At 40.5% G+C, this 19,670-nt stretch overlaps 1 protein-coding gene across 3 annotated transcripts in view; it reads left to right on the forward strand.

The window, feature by feature from the left end:
• Window positions 1-19,670, forward strand: part of TMEM255B (transmembrane protein 255B) — a 68,326-nt gene that overhangs the window by 5,913 nt on the left and 42,743 nt on the right. For 2 of the 3 annotated variants that reach the window (XM_069028941.1, XM_069028958.1), the window contains exons 2-3: window positions 2,312-2,454; window positions 7,039-7,101. In XM_069028941.1, the coding sequence (XP_068885042.1) occupies window positions 2,312-2,454; window positions 7,039-7,101 (206 nt within the window). The remainder of the gene's footprint in view (window positions 1-2,311; window positions 2,455-7,038; window positions 7,102-19,670) is intronic. The other variant, XM_069028948.1, reaches the window with a different exon arrangement.

The raw sequence follows: 19,670 nt of genomic DNA on the forward strand, positions 1-19,670 counted from the left end.
TTGAACAGAAGGTGGCTTCAGGTATGCCTACAGCTGGAGCTGGCAGCTGTAGGGCTGGCTCTGGATACCCACTCCCTGAAATGCTGTAACTTCGCCTGTGCAAGAAACAGCTTTCAAGAGAGCCGCCTGAAGTCCAGACATCCTCCGTGAACCTTTCTCCTGTACTTACCTGTATCATTGCAAGGCATTGTTCCTTCCTTTGCTCAGGACTTGGCATCATGTTAAAACTTTGCTAGAATTAAGGTAAAAGACATCCACTGTTCCTCAAGTCCAGTCTTTTTGCCATAGCAGGCACCTGGGCTGGTCAGACATGACTTGGCTCTGGTAAATCCATGCTGACTGTTGCCAATCACCTTTTCCTTTTGTGCCCAGAAATGTCTTACAAGAGGACTTGCTCTGCATTTTTGGTCCCAGCATCCCAGGAACCAAAGTGAGGTTGGTTGGTTTGTAATTCCCTGAATCTTCATTTTGGCCTTTTTAAAAACAGGTGGAGCATTTGCCTTTCTTCAGTTATTAGAGATTCCCTGATCTCTGTGACTTTTCAAAGATCATAAAGTATGACAAGGGCATCAAATATTATTTAAAATCTGGTAGATATATTGAATGAATCAGTTTATAGGAATGACAGCTGATTTGTGGAGCTGCACATCTGAAATCTAGTTTTCCCTCTTGGCCATGTGAACTGGCATTACTGAAAGAACTGTCTTTAACCCCACACACTTGGTGAGAAACTGACTGCTAGTAAAGAACCTCTTGGCTTCCATGTGCCCAGTGACCCTCCATGGATTAACAGAGAATTGCCAGAGAAAGACAGCAGAGACATAGGCTGGAGAAGAGGTGTTTGGAGAGTCTTAGGAATTAGACTTTGTACATGCAGGTGAAAGAGACTTGTGTAAGCTCAATAGATGGTATTTGTCTTCAGAAAAGTTTTTCATACTAAAAGACTGGAATAATTTTGACTGGTTGTTCTACTGGAGAAATGTCAGCAAACACAGCTTTTTATTATAAATTCTTTTTTTTACTGATTGAAATTATTTGACTTGGTTTGCAAACATCACTAATCTAGTCTGACTTTTGAACAATAACCATTTAACTGAGTTACATGACTTTAAAATGGCCACAAAAATTAAGTGACTCATTGCAAATGGCTTCTGCTTGCTTTTTGTCTTTCCTGCATTTCCCCTGCTTTTGCTTCCAGCAGTGCCTCCAGAGCCTGACCCATACAAGCCTGCCTTCCCCTCTCACCTCCTCCTTCCTGCTGAGGGCTGCTGCCTCCAGTCTTCAGAGCAACATCACAGTCTCTGCCTTCTCCCGAGGCTGGGCAGTCAGGCAGCTTCATGAGGCTGCAGAGGGAGAGACACTGGCCCTGCTGTGGCCAGGTTGTGCTCTCTCAGGAACTCCATCCTGCCCAGGTGCAGTGTATAGTACCCTGGCATTGCATGTCCCAGTGCTACAGGGTGATCCTGCACACTCCTGCCTTGCCTTTCAAAGTGAGAATACCAAAAATGAGGACCACAGTTTGATTCACTTGGGTGTCTTTCGTTAGTTAGAGTCATGTATCAATGGCTTTTTAAAATCAGTCTTACGTAAGTCTGTGCTATGGGCTGGGGCCCTGGTGTGAGTAACCTTTGGCTACAGCTCAGATCTGCCACTGGGATAACAAGGTTGAATGCTTTGGAGCAGGCTGCAAGCTGGAGGTGAGCGTGCTGGTTTTCACTTTGGGGTATCTGGATCCAAATCCCAGCAAGACTGAATGTATTTCACTCAGCAGCTACTGTTAGACAAGTCGCATGTATGAGTTTCACCTGATAAACTCTGTTACAGCTTTGCTTCAGGGATACAGATTGCTTACCCCAGTAAATATGAAGAGCACATTCATTTTCATGATAGTATGCAGAGTGCCTTCTAATCTTGTTTAAAATACTTGTTTTTATGTTCAGGCCAGGTGGAGTCAAATTGGCACTTCACACAGGTAAGAATTTAAGGCCTGCAGGATCCAATTTACCAACAGGAACAACACTTCATTAAATGTTACTAAAGAAAAGGCATAATTATCATTGTCACTGACTTACAGTTCAGTTTAATAAAAACTCATCTCATGCCTGTACCCAATGCGTGTGCATTAAGCCATACTCTAGCTAACTCTGTGGTTTTTAATTCCTTCTGTTGTCCGGCAGCAATTTCCCTTAGTGGGAGAACGACAGTGGGTTATCAACAGAAAAGATTAACAAAAGAAAATCTTCCATCATTTTCTATTTGTTCTGCCATGATTGCAATGAAAGCTATTTTTTTTTCCCCCCACTCCCTACAGGACAGTTTGCAAAAAGGAAGAAGACTTCACTTTGGTTCACAGTCGCACTGCTGGTGGTGTCTGTTTTCATACTGACCATAGGTCTGGCAGCTACCACACGAACAGAAAATGTTACTGTGGGAGGCTACTACCCAGGCATTGTTGTAAGTAAAAAAACCCATTTTAGAATATTAGGTACATCCAAATAAATTATTACCAGCTGTAAATGGGAAGTTCTGATAGATTGAAAAAAAGAGAAAAAAGACAATTAGTCCTGTTGATTTCGCAGGAGAGAGATGCTGCTTTGTTTTGATCTAGTTCTAGTGTGTTGTAAAGCAGGGGGGTAACCTACTTTTCTGAAGTGCCCTGAAGGGGAGGCTTTTAGGGGGCAGAAGGAGGTCAAGGTTGCACTGCACTGTGCTGGTCTCAGGGAACTGTGTGAAAACCTCTGCTGGACTCCTGCTGGTCTCCATTAAAGGTGGGTGTCGGTATGACTGGACAGTGGGATAGATTTGAACAACCTTTTAGAAGTTTACTACTTTGATGGCATGAAGAGCCACTCCACTCTGGTGTCCATGTGCCAGGAATTCTGCTGTGTCCATGGCAGGGAGAGCCCTGCGAATGGACATGTGGAGGTTCTCCGCCACATCCTTTTGTGCAGGCTTGCTGCCAGTTCTCTCATACAAGATCCTGTTTCCAAAATCCTTACTCTTGTTTTTGCCTTGGGAACAGAGTGCTTAAAAACATTCCTGCAGTGGGCACAAGGTTCGAGCTCTATCTGCTTTCCCCTGTGGTGCCTCTGTGACTTCTGGGGAGGAGTAGCCCTGCCAACTCCTTGCTGGTTCAGCCCCCAGGCCCTTTCTGATCTCAGGAGGAGGGATTGGTTGTATCCAAAAGTGTGGAAATGCTTGGAGTAAAAAAAAGTAATTTAAATTCCTGGGCTGAGTTTTAAATACGAGGAATATGGGCAGCAAATAGAGAAGGGCTGAATCAGCCAAGGGGAGGTAGAGGGTGCAAGGTGAAGAAAGAAACTCACGTGCTTAGAGTCAGACACTGCTTAGGTGTGTGGCTCCACTAGTGCCAAAATATGTTGTAAGGTACCATTATTTCTTGCTGTCTATGGAACGAAATGCCCAGAGAAGAGGGATATGCATCTTCTAATACTGTGCATACACCATTAATAATTTAAGTTAGAATTGTTCCTCCTAAACAAGTCATCTTACATCTTAGTGTTACATTGAGAACAGGACTTCTGAAAGATAATTTTAGGATAATGATCTATAAGGAGCGGTATTTTAAAGATAGAACAAAAAGCAGTTCCGAGAATAAGACTTTAGAAGAATGATTTTCCCTTTCATTAACCTAAAATAGATTGATACTGATAAAGGTCTCTTCTTCTGAAATTTGACATGAAATCTTTTCTAAGACCACATTATCTGCATTCATCCTAGGAAGAAGTTTCATTTTTAAACTGCTGTCTTTAACAAGTGTAATAAGTAATAAACCCATGTGCACAAAACAGGTCATTTCAGCATTTAGTTTCTTGTAGGAATAACACAATGTCTGTTCACTCATCTGAAAAATATCACCTGCTAAAATATTTTTTTAAAATCTTGTTTTCATTAATGACCAGATAGAAAAGCAAGAATTTATTAGAATACTTTGAAAACAAAACTTTTTATTAATAATTTTCTCTTTCAAAATATTATTGGAGCCAAATAATTTTCATAAAATTCAGAATTCTTTTTGTGCACACATGGTGGATTATTGAAGTAACTGAGAAAGAGTGATGGGTAATTGTCAATGTAAATGTCATCAAGATATTAAACATCACAAACATTTAGCAAGAGTTAAAAGTGCTATGCAAATCTTACATGGTATCTTGCCAAAAGCCTGGTCAGAGGTGTGTGACAGCACTCTAGTGTTTTTGCCTCACTGCCAGAGATGACTGACTCCAGTGCGGCATTGGCAGATGGACTGTCATAGAATCATAGAATGGTTTGGGATGGCAGGGACTTTAGAGGTCATCTCAACTCCCCTGCCATGGACAGGGACACCTTCCACTAGACCAGGCTCTCAAAGCCCCATCCAACCTGGTCTTGTACACTTCCAGGCGTGGGGCACCCACAACTTCTGTGGGCAACCTATTCCAGTTCCACCACCTTCACAGTAAACGATTTCTTCCTAATGTCTAACCTAGACCTACCTTCTTTCAGTTTGACAGCATTACCTCTTTTCCTATCTCTTCATGCTTTCTTGTAAGGCACCTCTGGGAACTGGAAAGCAGTAATAAGGTCGCCTTGCAGCCTTCCCCAGGCTGAACAACCCAAACTCTCTCAGCCTGCCCTTGTAGGAGAGGTGCTCCAGCCCTCTGATCATCTTTGTGGCCTTGCTCTATACTCACTCCAGCAGGTCCATGTCCTTCCTATGTTGGGGGTCCCACTGAAGGCAGCACTCTAGGTGGGGTCTAACCAGAGCAGAGGGATAGAATCCCCTCTTACCATCACCTGTTTTAGAATGTACAGAATGGCCCTCAAAAGGTGCTTCTCTTCTCTGCTGACAGTAGAGGGAGCTTAGAAAACCAGCAAACCCTGATCCCAAACTTTTAGATGCCTATACCTAGGGAGTGAATTTGTCACTTCATATTTAACTGCTGGGCTCAGAGAAAAGCAAGAATATGAGGAGAGACGGTGTTAATTTCAATTAAAAATAAGGTCTATTTCTCACAGACTTCAGTAGTAAAATACTAATTTCACAGCTGGTAGATGAGATGAAATCGCTAGTGACATTCGGTGAGAAATTTTGGTCTTAAAAAATGTGCAGAATTTACCCTGCCTGAAGACACCTGTGAAGATGAGTAACACTATCCACTGGCATAGATTTGCTTGTATCTAGAAGTATTTGCAGAACAGGTCTTCAGGGTTAGATCCATAATACAGTTTGGCTTCTGCCAAGTTCCCACTGGCTTCAAGAAGAGTTAAGTGCCTTGATTTCCCTGAATATGTGGTCGCTTGTAATTTGTTTTGAAAAAATATTTTTTCCGAATATGTCTTTATAGTGCTTGGTATTTCCTGAACTTATGCATCCAAAGTAATTGAACATAAACTATTTCCGTGTGTAGATGAGTTAATATAATGTTACACTTTGGAAGGTGTCTGCATTTAGTAGATTACTGCTTGATCATCTGTTTGGACTGTCTTTTTGGAACGGTCTGCAAAGACAGAGTTGGAACTGCTTCAGCCTCATTTCCTTATAAATATTTATACTTAAATACTTAATGTCACTTCTCTGTGACTAATTACTGTATTATTTTTGTTTGCTAGTTTTATACTCTTTCAACAGGGTCCAGTTGTCCCAGCACCACACTGACCTGGCCTCCCAGAGTTCCCAAATAGCCTGTTGTCTAAATGGACAAAAACCTAGCTCATATGACCCTAAAACAATCTCAGTAATGCTGTGGCTTTCATCATGATCTCTATTGTTCTGCTCCTTCTGATTTAATTGTTATTCTTCTGTCTTTGGTCATTTTTTTATTCTCATGGATATTACTCATTTTGTGTTCCCTACATCAGCCATAAATGAGGCTTTATGGATTGTTCCTGTTGGAATGAAAAATGGGGTTTGGAACCAGATGTCATTTTGATGTAGTTATCTTAATTTACAAAGTTGCTGTCCCCTGAACAGAGTGTCCTTGCTCATGGTTCCAAGTATCTCTATTTAGCTGTTAGCATGGGTGCACTTGCCCACTCTTTCAAAGTCTCTGCTTTTAGTTCTTGTGCCTCCCTTTCACATAAATTTTCCCAAAGCACTCAAGAGCAAATCTCCTTTCCCTACATTCGCTTTCTTGAAAGTGAGTGATGGATTCCTCTTGTGATACTGAGCGAGTAAAGTGCTTGCAGGGGATTTGCTTTCTGCTGTGAGCAGTTGTGCGTAACAGCAAGGAATTTACGGGCATTGCTTAAGCCCTTGGCTGGGACATGTAGTCCTTAAAAACTTAATTTGTGCTTGGAGGAGAGGCTCTGAGCTCAGTCCAGAGACCTCATTACAGAGAGGGGCTGGAACCATGAATCCAAGGAGTTTCTACTGCTCCAAACCTTCACGTGCCCATCATAAGGAGGACACTTTTCCTACCACCCTGATGTTGAAGCAACACTGGAACATTAAGGCCACCTTACTTCAGTGTCCTTTCCTCCCCTCTTTCCTGTGGCTGTTGGTGATGGAGCTGACTGTACTGATACTTTTAGCATTCTAGCAAGGAGTTTTTCTGGGTTGTGTGATCGCACCTAATCATTAAAATCAAACAAGAGTAAGGGTTTGAACTTGGGTCATTTGCATGGTGGGAACACATCCATTTATTGAGAAATACAGTCTGAAATTGCCTAAAGCTTTACAATCTTTCAAAATGATGATATGTGGACTAAAAGTAAGTGTTTTTTTCTCCTACTTTACTTAGTTTTTGCTTTACGGTTTGTAAAACTGTACATGACAACAGTAACAGTAGTCAGGTTGTAGAAGCGTGTCTGTACAGACTTCTGTTTACTACATGACAAATTTTGCACTGAACTATCAAAGAGCTGCAGTCCTGGCCATTTCCCATTACATTATGTGATTTATGTCCAACAGTAACTTCCACCTTTTCCCTTGACCCATCTGTGTGGTGCATTAGCTCAGATATCACTGTATGTGCTGGTGTGTTGTCCAGATAAGCTGACCTCATGCATTTCTGTTGGTTTTGTTCTTTGCCTTAGCTTGGCTTTGGATCTTTCCTAGGGATTGTTGGCATCTACCTGGTAGAAAACAGAAGACAAATAGTAAGTAACAGCCCTTTTAATTTTTTTTTTTTCTTTTTGTATCAGACTGTATTAAACATGAAAAGCAGGGATTTCCAGTTGACTTAAAACTGCTTCATCTGCCTCGAAATGTTAGTCATTTGTTTCACCACTTCTTAGAAGTTTTAGAGAAGCCTGAATGGGCCAGTAACTTCCTTTGAACAAGGCAAAACAGAAGCAGCTTATTTTGTTTTACTGAATTTACTTTGCTGCTGGTTTAGTGAGTTGAATTGATAGAGGGCAGAATCACTTAAGTGCCAGAGCCTGGCCAGGGCCATGTAGCTGGGAAAAGGATGGGAAGAGAGCAACATACCAGTCTGAGCAGCAGCAAGCTACATAATCAGCTCCACCCTAGCAGATGATCTCATCCTGCACAAGAAGTTTAAGTCAGGAACAGTTTCCTGAAACTATATATGTTAAATAGAAGAAAAAATGCAGAGCTCTTGCTGTCAAGATTCCCTGGCTATGACAGAGAGGATCTGAGATACCATGTGATTTGTTTGTAGCTTTAGCTTGGCTTTCCTTTGCTTTTATTTATGTGAGGAAGTCATAGAAAGTCCTTGTGGCATCCAGGTAAAGGAAGGTGTACTAAGAAGGATGAAGGAATTTGTAGAAATTTTTAACACTTTCCTTCCTCTCTTTGCGAAAAAGAGCAGTCTTGGTTGAATAATAGCATGTCCAATGGGCACTTCACAGTAGACTGATTATAACCAAGCATCATGAAATATGATTAATTTCATAATGCAGAGCTTTCACTGGTGTAAATCAAGAGTGGTATTAAGCTCAGAGGGGGATCTGATGGGTTTAGCTTGCATTTTGCTAACAAGTAACTACTTTACTTACAAGTAGTCATAATATCACTCCTTCATAACATCACTCTTGTTTTGCATTACCTGTGTCAGTAGTGTATTTGCAAGTATTCCCTTGCTTTTAACTTCTGTTTATAGCTGGGTTTCACAAATAAATAAGATTTATAAAGCTGTAGTATTTGTCTTTTTCTGTTCCCTATTCCATGTTTTTTAATGTGTTGACCAATTTCAGGCAAATTTAGGAGGGAGGTAGAGACTTCAAATGTGTGTAATTTCCTCAAGTTTCAGGAAGATTCACAGGTGGGTAGAGGAGAGAATTATGACCTAGTTCCCCTATGGTGGTAAACACTGCAATGTTAACTCACCACTATTTAAAGTAGAGGATCCAAATGGACATGACCTGTGAGACAAAAATTTGCTGTAGGTCAGGTGTCATTAATTTTGCTACTAACAAAACAGCTTATTTAAGACTGTTGCTCCTGATTTCTGCATCAGGGACTAGGATGAACAGCAGGTTCCTAGTTGCAGGCTCAGTGCTGGGTTGATGAAAATAGCTTTGTCTTCCACAGCATTCATGCTACCTTACTAACAGACATAACATTTTAGGGTTGTTTGATTTTTCACTTTTCTGCCTCATGGTTTTCTGTGCTTCTATCCTTAGCAAAAGTAAAATGTCTGAGAAAGCCGTAAGGTGGGTAAGCAGTGGTTAAAGTATGTATTCCTCCATGTGTTGTGTCATTTACACAAGGACTGAGGAGACATTAGTGTCCAGTATGTTTGGGCTTAGTGCCTGCTTGCATTTCCCAGCATGGAATAAGGAAAACTGCTTTCTGCTTGTAACACTTAGAGATTATGGCTGTTGGAAGATTGGGTTTCTGGGGAACAGACTAAGAGAATAACTAGAAAGTTTAATTATGCTTCTTGCCTTGGGAACTATCCACAGTGGGTCTTTTAACACTGTCTGTGCTGAGGCTGAGCTGATGGTTTGGAAATGAGATTGAAAGGTTTTACAATGGAAGGCAGTAGTTATTCCCTGGGACATAACGGAGTATATTTGATTGGAAGGGTTTAGGGCAGCTTTAACAAACTTGCAGCTATCAGTAAGATTGTAAAGACTTAAATAAGCACAGAAATGTAGCATAAATGTTATATTCCTGTACCTAAAAATTATATACTTTGCAGCAGGACAAAAGGCAGTGGAAAGGAAAAGAAATTGCTTACTCAGTTGCTTCTATTTTAACTAGACTACCTTTGAGCAGTTACTGCAGTATAATTTGAATTTAACCCAGTGTAGCTCTGACAATTATCTGACCCCTGAAATGACTCAATACTTCATTTTTTATTTGTTATTTAAATTGAAACTGAATACAGATGCAATTGCACTAGGGGAAAAAAGTCTATTTCAAATTGACCATTCTACTTAAATCTATTTCTCTTTTTGTCTTGAAGTTCTGTTTCACTGTGACCCATCAATTATAAGTCCAGGTTCTTTCATGGTTGATGAAATGCTAAATGCAATATAAAATATATAATGATTAGCAGAACTAGTACAGTAAAACCCCAGCACTCAGTAACTGATGAGCATGGAGTTTGAGAAAGAACAAAAGCACAGTTAGGCAGAGTGGACAATGGTTTGTTCTCAAAACATGCAATTAATAATGTTGCACTTCTTTGACCTCCTTCTTGGCATCCCAGAGCCCGCAGTGGGAGTTCATTGTGCTGACCAAGGTATAACCCTTAATTCAAAGGAACTGCTGCTTGAAGAAGCAGGCTCTGCCTCATTGACTAGCATGATTTCACTTCAGCTCTTAGCATTTGTGCTTGGCTGTGATATGCAAAGCTTGGTGCCAGCAGAACAAAATCTCCCTTTGACTAAAGATTTGCACTGATTTGGATGTTTCTAACTGGCAGACAGAAGGCATTTCAAGCATAATGTGTCACTGTCCCTTTTTGCATCTCCTGCACTCTGCAAAGCAGGTTATGGATTGAAGAGCAGTGTGTAAGGCACGCTTAGTCCAGCCAGATGGGTGAAAAACATGATACTGCTCAAATCAAATGGGTTTGATTGTAAGACATGAAGTGTCCTCACTTGTTTGCTTGCTTGCCATCTCCTCGCATTACAGGACAAAGTATTTCCAGTTAGGAAATGAGATGCTGAAATTACATACATAAGTGGGGAAGGCTGGGTGTGAGGGGGGCTCATGGCAGCAGAGTTGAGCTGAGAGCTGAGGGTAAGTAAGTAGTGCTGAGGGAGTGATGTAACAGGTTTCTCCTCAGAAAATATGTGGGGGTGGCAGGAGCTTGCACCCAGAAATGGATCACTCCCTAAATGTGCAATGTCGATATGACACCATGCATGTAATTTTAGCTAACCCAATGGATAAACCAAGCACTGGCTCACAGTTTCCACTCACACGTCTCTCCAATGCCAGCCTCACCATACTGTTTGCAAGGCTGAAAATCAGCACCCTGAAGCTGTGGTGCCTACAAGAGTGATGGGGAGATGCAGTGGGGAGGTTCAAGGGCACCAGAATAGCTGTCAGGGTTTTGAATGTTTACAGTATCACAGTGCTGCCTGCAAGAGCCCTCACCAGGGCTGTGGGAGCCCCACCGACAGCAGCACAGCTGTAGCAGGAAGGGCATGGGAGGAGGTATGGGAGAAAAAAGGACACAGGGAGGATGGGGAGGGGTCATTGCAGCAGGAGTGACCCCTCATGAGATGTGAGTTAGCACAAACCTTGGTACTGAGGATGGAAGCAGTTGTCTGCAGCAGGTCTGACACCCAAATTCATCCACTGTTCAGTCTTCCTCATGCTTTCTTCAGGTTAACAAACATTTAATTTTCTCACTGACATGTCTAGTGTGAGAAATGAGACAACTCTTAGTTAAATAAAAAATTAAAATAATTTATTGAAAACGGGAAAATGGAAAAATTACAGAAATTAGAAAAATATAAAAAATTGGGATCCTATGGCTTGATAGATGGTATGCCCCAGGAGCGCAGGGATTTTAGATCTTCTGGCTGAGACAGCACTGGATCTCAGGTAGAGAAAAAGGACTTGCAGTGCTGGGCTGGCTTTTGGCTGGTCCAAAAGTAAAAAAAATTACTAAAGGCGCCTTAATAGGAGTAAGGCTTTCCCACCACTGATGTCCACCACAGCTAGCCTGGAGAGAGAGAGAGAGAGAGAGGGTGTGTTTCTGTCTCGTTTTATAGTGCCTTTGCTCCGCCCTAGTCTGCCCACAGCCCGCCCACAGCCCGCCCACAGCCTGCCCCTTCGGTTTAAAGTGATTGGTGTTTTCCCTTTGACAGATTATCTCCGTCCACCAATGGCTCAGCGTTGTCAGAGGGGTGGTACTAGTTGAGATAAGGGTGCTAAAATGCCTTTATTAAAATTCAGGTTGCCATGGAGCTTGCCTACAGGGTAATGGCTATGGGGCTAAAAGTAGCTGCTGGCTGTTAGAACTGGGGTTTTTGGAACTAGCCTTGGAACCAAAGTACAAGTAAAAACACCTAAAAAAAGTATTCAAATACATCCAACACATCTTAAAACACTTGTAAAAGTATACAGTAAACACAGGAAAGATAACTCTTACGGTGTACAGGTGGTTTGAAGTTTGAAAAGGGACCATTAAGTTGGGAATTTTTAACTGGGGAATTTTTAACTGGGAAGGGTGCAACTCTCTTAATAAACTACTTTGAACAATTGAAAACACTAATAATGGAACTTGATTTTTGTACCTGGGCTGATGGGTTAATTTTAACATTCAATTTTAAAAATATTTAACTGAAAATTAATTAATTAAAGCACTTAATATGCAAAGACCAAGCACAAATAGGGATATCATGTATGACATCTAGGATATACTCACATATAAACCTAGTGCTCAGACTGGTCCTTGACTTGTTCAGAGAGATGGAGGCATCACCTCTAACAAAAGCAGAATTTGAAAACATGAGGAAGGTTAAAATGTGGAGGTCTGCACATAGACAGAAAAGGCAAAGCTATTTATTCAGGCTTCTCAAGGGATGCTAAGTTTAGGTCCCTTAATACGCTTGCTTCTCAATCTCTGTCAACAAGAGTTAGATTTCAAATGAAGTGTTGAAAAGACACTACAGCTGAAGTTGAAGAAACAAAGCAATAATTTTCTCTTCTGTTTTCAGATGATAGACTTCCCTGACAATGCATGCATCCCTGTCGTGCATTGACATTGTGTGAGGTAGTATTTCAATATTATCTCTGATTATTTTATTGACACCAGACTTTACATCTGTTTCAGAACAGAGGATTTTTTGAAGCAGTTACATGTGTGAGTCAGCTTTCAGAAGAGCCAAACCTCTTCAAGTTTTTTCAAAACCAGTTTATCTTGTATATAGATTATGTCCATCAGAAAATGCCCACTGGGCATTTTATGTAAAGGTAATGGTTATTAGTGCATGCACCCCCCCAAAAATACTGCTATATTTACACCTAATTTGCTGTTTTCAAACACGTTCTGTTTCATTTGCTGTTTGCAAATCAAACATTCTGGAAGAAACTGGCTCTAGTGCATATTTTGATCAAAGATATACTAATTACTGATTGATTTCATATCTCATATTAGGATAATTAAAGCAGCTTGTTCTAATAAAGAAAGACCACTGAAATTCTGTAGATCCCCTGAGACTATCTTTGATGTTTCTGTGCAAATAAATGGAAGAAGCCTTTAGTGTGTTGCAGGGGAAATGCAGAAAACGTAAAGGCAATCTTTGTAATTACCAAGGTATTATTTCTCTCCTAAACTCATGCTTCTGACAAAGTTAGCAGCACTTCTTTCTATCAGTGTTGATTTTCTGTATGCTCATATTTCACACAGTTCCAAGAAAAACAATTAATGCTGAGGTAAAAACATTAATGATGGAAGAAATTAGTAATCATCCTTCTCTTGTTTAGTGTCTTTAAAATGATTGAAACTGAAAAGACCCACTAATACCTTTTCAGTCATAAATGTGTGCTAGGTTTTGCAGTGTGATCTAACTACGCATTTCAGAAACAGACAAGATTTATATAAAGATAATCAGAATAGGTTGACACTGACACTTGCATGAGCTCGAGAGGCTCTTCTTTAGGTGTCTGCATTTTTTTCAAAATATAACAGCATCTTATTAGCTGTTAAGTTCAAGCAGCTTATTCTTTGAGAACATCTTCCTGCTCTCTCATGACTAGCTCTTCAAGACTATAATGAGGTGCTCTTCAGAGGCATCTTGTTCTCGCCTTACGTTCTGGAAGAGGCCTTTAAGGGTGGCTTAAACTAGATTCTGGAGTTTTAGTTAGCTGAAGTGTGGTAAGAAAAATCCTGTGTTAAGTGACAATTATACTTCTATAATACTGAGGATATTGCAAAAGATATCATACTATAATTCTGCCTGGTTTTGAGTTTAGAGCAGAGCAGCCTATGCATAGAGGGCCCATAAGCATGGTGTAGTTTTGGGTATTAGCTGCCTTATTTTGCAGGGATCAGTTTTGAGACCTCTTTTTAATCCTTTTTGGGAAGGATTTGGAATGTGTTCTTTGAGACCTCTTTTTAATCCTTTTTGGGAAGGATTTGGAATGTGTTCTATCCATGGTAGGTCTGGGACATCTGTGTTATTCCTTGTAATGCAGGAGAATATTCATCAAAAACAGGAATAGAAGCAAAATGAATAACTGGAGATGTTTTGAAGGCTCAGTTATTTCAGCTGCAGAGGAGGAAGATAGGTGATATATCTGTGGGTATGAAAGCACCATCCAAAATAAAGACAAGGGAAATTAAAAGGAGAAGTTCCATGGGCAAGGAAAACGTAAATAAGTGGGAAAGTTGTTTCTAATTTATTTTCGTCACTATAATATTATGAGAGACATTTTGCTGTTATTAATGTTATATATTCCATTAATAAAGACTGAGTAAAATACTTTGGATTTCTTTATGCAGTTCTTTGACCTCGTGCATTTAATGTGGTGATTTCCAATTTATAATAAATGTAAATACCCACTGACACAAAGAGATCTTTTCTCTTCCCTCCTTTGCTCCTTCCTCTATCTTGCTGACTCCTTCTCCTCTTCCCTGCCCTGGCTAAAAATATTCTCCACTCGTTAAGTGAGTAACAAAGTTCACAGACAAGTGAGCATCAGACAGCAAAAGTTAACTGGTGGGGCTGCATGGGTAAGGGTAGAGAGGAATCTGTGAAAGGAGGGAACAAGACTTGTCCCTTTTGCTAGGAATAATCTGTTATATCAACTTTCTGTGGTGTGGAACCATCATCTAAGTGTTGTCAGTGAGTTAAATGCCTGAAGATAGATAGCATAAATTTCCCAACAGTGTTTGAGAATTTTGAAGTTCAGGGACTCAAAAACAGATGCTTTCACTGTGCGAATTACCAAAGGAGGTGTGGGAGATGTTTTAGCTCTTCCTTGATCCAGTTCCTTATGGATTGGCATTTCATATTACACATCTACAGGTGTATGCTTTCAGATTTTACCAGCACAGATTCATCAGCTAGACATGCAAATATTTATTTATATGTAAATATTATAATATAGAAATGTACTATGACATTATAACCACATAATACATGATCTGTAATATATGCTCACGTATGTACATGTATGTATTTACAGCTGACATGTCCTGGCAAACACCTGTGATAATAACAAAGAAGTCTATGCCACTGTGCCACTGACATTTTGTCTTTATTGGGCATAATGCTTTTTACAGTCTTCATAGATGTGTGTGCCAGGTTGTTTCAGCTGGCAAAGCTGTAATGGGAAGCACAGTCAGGTCTGTAGAATCTTTGTGCTCCATTATTAGGGCTGTGTCTGACATACCTTGAGAGATGCCACCAAGTACCTCCACCTGCAGCCTAGCACTGTAGTTCTTTCTCTCCCACACAACCCCATGCTGGTCCACTGGTTGTACCAGTCCCAGGTCTTACCCACCTCAGGTTTCTCACCTTGTGACAAAACATAGGATTAGCTCAGTCTCAGATAGAAATGACCACGTTTTCACTGTTACCATTGGAAGAAAGAAATGGATTATTGATTACAAAGGAAAAAATTTTGAAAGACATACTTTGGGTTCTATTTGGGGAGCTTCCTCAGCAACCAGAACTACTTTAGTTTGCTTCTGGAAGCTTAAATTCTATAGAAACAGAAATGATATATGAATGAAAATACATATTACCATCACCATAGCTTATTTTCAGTACTGCAGTCTTTAAAGACTGTCACCATTCTTTTGAGTCAGAGACTCAAAACACCAACTCAGTTTAAGTTCTCTATCTTAAGTGGCAGTCTTTTGGGATGTGGTTCCTTTCAGATCTGTGCTTGGGAACAGCACACAGGATTAAATGTATAATAGGGCACTTTTTAACTGCCAGTTTGTTTTCTTGTGCTGTTTATGTAATGAAAGCGTTGCTGTCACCCAGTTGAAAACAAAAGTAAACCTTATGACCCATGAAATGTGTTCGTGGAGCAATAAAGATGTCAATTACTCTTCGGAGGAAGCAGGAGCATGGGATAGAAAGTCTCAGTAAGGAACCTGGGATGAGTTCTGGTGTGTGCATGGTGAAGAAGGTGAGGTGGGATGTGCCCTGTGAAAAGGACAGGCAGTTGTTGAGCCTCTTGTTGAAGAATTAGCTCAAATTAAACAGCTGAGCATCCCTGATGGACAGACACAATCTTCCAGCCCTGTAGGTAGAATTTCACTACATGAAAACTTGTAATTTGTGCATTTCTGATGAAGAGTGTGTGTGTATCTTGAGAAACCAATGCAGTCACTGTGTAGTGAAAGAGGATTTGTAAAAACAGAGACTTTGGTGTAAAAACAGTTCTTGCTGCTAAAAGAGTCAGCTCTAACAGTCTTGATCTATGTCAATTCCACCATTTTTTACCAGGAAGCATAAACTTTTATGACACATGGTATCCTATGTATTTTTGGCTTGTTGTTCTCATACTGCTCTGAACAGCTGTTTTAAGTCATGAAGTGACCTTGTTCCGGTTTAAGCAATAAAAGACCATCCATGAAAGGAAGTATGTGATTAATTCTGATAATGTCAGCACTGTTATCAGTGAATCTAAATTTATTTCACTTTTGCTCCCTTTCCTTTTAATACTGTGTTTAGTTTTTTCTTCTAGACTAAATTTTATGTCCTTAAATGTGTAATCATTTTTAACTGTTCTTATCTAAGTGCTTTTGCTGATGTTTGCAAAGGGGAATTCATACCAGTTTGAAGTGCCTACTGGACTAGGACTTGATTAAGCTGCTTCCAAAACCATTAGCATTTCTTCAGCTGTGAGATCCAGGTGATTACTCTTTTCTGTATAAAGGTGGCCAGAGAACAGCACTATCTGGAAAAGCACACTACACTGAACTGCCATGAGAAGCCCCAGTGCTCCCCTACATAGCAGTAAGAGTCTGAAACAGAGGGAAGGGGGTTGATCATACAGTCTAATTTAATGGGATGGAAGAAAAGTAGAGCAGAGCATATGTACTGCACCTCCTTGAAGTAGAGAAGGTCAGCCACTAGGGAAGTTGGATCAATTCAAACTTGGGACAAAATGTGCTGCTTGCTAGAAGGAAAATCAGGAACTGCAGTAATGGTTACTGGGATATGATCTGGGGTTCTTAGATCTTGTGGAGGCTTAAAAGAGCAGTGGTTGGTAATAAAACTAACCCTGCACCAGGAAAAAAAAAATTTAGGTTTCCTTCTGTTTCTTAGAAAATGTAAAACAAGTACAGTTCAGTCTCATTTAAAAAAAAAAAAATTGTTTTAATAATATCTGTTGGACTCCAGTGAAGTCTCAGATTCTACCAAAATCCCAGGAGACCTGATAGTGCATTATCAGTGGTGGCATTTTAAGTGAATCAAGACAAGCATTTTACTCATCAGTGAACGAATTATCTTGAATTTAATATGTGTTCATTTACACATATATCATATTCATTCTCTGATTGCAGTGTAATGGTGACTCCAGTTTCAAAGTCTTAAGTGCACAGAAACTGCTTGATATAGGGTTTTTATTCAGTAGATTGGTCATTCTAGTAAAGATTTGCTTGTAAAACAATTTGAAATCATTTTGTAGCTATTCTAAGTCTGGTTTTGTAGCTGATATTAGATTATGAGAGAAGAAAGAATGTATTAATCAGGTAACCTTTCCCAGTAATTTTGTTTCCTGTTTCATAATGGCTATTGATTTAATTCTTGAAAATAAAAATATGGGAAACTTTGTTTTTATTTCATATAACTTTTTTTCACATAAACGGTATCTTCTTATGTTTTATCAGGTTAGAAAGAGTAAAGGAAATGCATTGGTCTAAGTTAAGGATTAATACTCAAGAAAACATTTCTAGAGGGTGGAAACAACAGGGAGACCTAGACCAGGGAACTGTTAGAGTTAGCCTGCAACCTTTTATTTGAACAGTACAATGTTAATGCAAAATGTTTCCATGCTACTCTTCCAGGTAACTGGAGTTGCAGAGGACTTAATCTGCTGTACTCATCAGCTGTGAGGACGGCACAGCTGCTGCCATCTGACAGGGAGCAGGGAAGGAGGATGGTGGTGAATGGCTGGGGAGGCCTTGTGAGGAGCTTAACATCAAGGGTACTAGGGGACAGTTTGGAACTCTGGGCTTTCATGCCCTAAAGGGAAATAGCAAGCAAACATGGCTATGTGAGCCACCTCCAGTCATGGGGCCCAGCACAGCCATCACACAACCCCGGGCATGTGTCCATGTGGTCAGATGCTGAATTCCCCCATCTCCATAACAAACTGTCACAGCAAATGGCACAAGTAAAGTTCCCAGCAACTCAAGCAGTCTATTCATCTGACCAGTGAAGAAGTAGTCCCTGCCCTAAAGATGTCTGTGTGTGTACCTTTAGGAGCTGGAGTAAGCGCACTCAGAACCTGTGCTCCCTTTCTTTTCTTACTCAACTGTTCTGCATAAACCTTCTTGGGCTGGGGCAGAGCTAGGACCATGAAGTCACCCTGCTGCACATTTCCCATTCTTGGACACTTGTGCAGCCCCTTGCCTTTCTGTGTAGCCTATATGATGAATTATCTACAAAAGCTGAGCAGCAATACCACTGGAAGAGAAGAAGAGAAAGCAGTGTGCCTACTTTTTACTGATGCCTACATATGATAAAAATTAACTGTGAGTACCTAAGGTGTAACAAAAGGTGTTGCAAATCCTGACTTTCATAATTTTGCCCTTCAGGAAGGATGTGAGGCAAGAAAAAAAGATAAATTTTCCAAGCGAAAATTCTACCTTAATTTTGAAAGGGGATTTTAATCTTGTTTTTTCTCTTTGGCATAATAATTTATAACTCTCATGTGGTTTCTGTATTCTTTCCCCTTTGTTTATCTAATTAATTCAACCTTTTTATGCATGTGAGGTTGCTTAAATTTCTCATGGGACTTCTCTCCTGCCTGTGTTACACCAACTGGCCTTTTCCTGTTGGTATTTTTCCTAATTATCCCTGACACGATACTGGGAAACAGCAGACTTCTTCACAGGCAGTAAAACAAAAGTCTCCTTTACCACAAACAACAAAATAACCCCAGTCTTTATGATTTATTCATTGCAGCTAAAACCTAGCTTTTACTTTGATAATCCCTAGGACTGTAAATTACATGGAACAGGTGAAACAATCTATTAGTTGCTGTCAGCACTTCTGCCTCCTTCCCTTCTGTCATGGCTGCATGGTGTCACCTTCTCGTTTGCACTGAGTCTAGTGCTCATCTCTCTCTACAGTCTTCTGATTTAACTCATTTGAGGGAATAAGTAGTTTCTGCCTATGGAGTGAGTTTCATTGGCTTTCTGTGTGTTTGGGTAAGCACAGGAGCTGGGATGCAGGGATCCAGCCCTTTGGGACAGAGCAGGAGAGAGGGCTGGACAGCAGGGAACCAAACTAAGGACTGGAGAAGATGCCCTTTGAGTTGACTGTGAGCAATCACACAGGCTCAAGTCTCTGCCCTGAGATGCTATTAATAACAGAGGGAAGGAAGAAAATCTGAATCAAAGATCTTTGTTTTTGCTAGTAATACTGAACAGCATATGACTGGACTTGCTGAGTTCAACAGTGAAAAGGCTGTAGTTTTCTTACTTGGTCACTTGATCTAAGAATGAGACTTTAGAATCTAAACACCTGACAACACAGAATCCTAGAATCACAGGATGGTTTAGGTTGGGAAGGACCTTAAAGAGAAGATAACCTAGTTCTAACCCCCCTGTCATGGACAGGGATATCTTCTGCTAGGCCAGGTTGCTCAAACCCCATCCAACCTGGCCTTGGACAGTTCCAGGGATGTGGCATCCACAGGTTCTCTGGGAAACCTGTTCCAGTGCTTCACCACCTTTACAGTAAGGAATTTCTTCCTAATACCTAATCTAAGGCTTCCCTCTTTTAGTTTGAAGCCATTCCCCCTTGTCCTCTCACTACCTTATGAAAAGTCCCTCTCCAGCTTTTTCGTAGGGTTCCCTTAGGAACTGGACTGCACAGTTTGTGCAGTCATGAAAGTCTTTCACCGTTAGGAATTCTTGTCATTGTACCTAGTGCATGGCTATGACTGCAGTTGGTGTTAATGAATAACAAACACGGTGTAATCCTATCTCCTGTGGTGTGACAACTCCCCAGCAGAGCCTCAATTACAGCCATGCCATTATTTAAGAACCAACCTTTGGAAAGAGTATGTTGTCAGGCCATAAATTGTGGAGCACATTACCTGG

The sequence above is a fragment of the Aphelocoma coerulescens genome, chromosome 1 (genome assembly GCF_041296385.1).
Source record: "Aphelocoma coerulescens isolate FSJ_1873_10779 chromosome 1, UR_Acoe_1.0, whole genome shotgun sequence".
Classification (NCBI taxonomy): domain Eukaryota; kingdom Metazoa; phylum Chordata; class Aves; order Passeriformes; family Corvidae; genus Aphelocoma; species Aphelocoma coerulescens.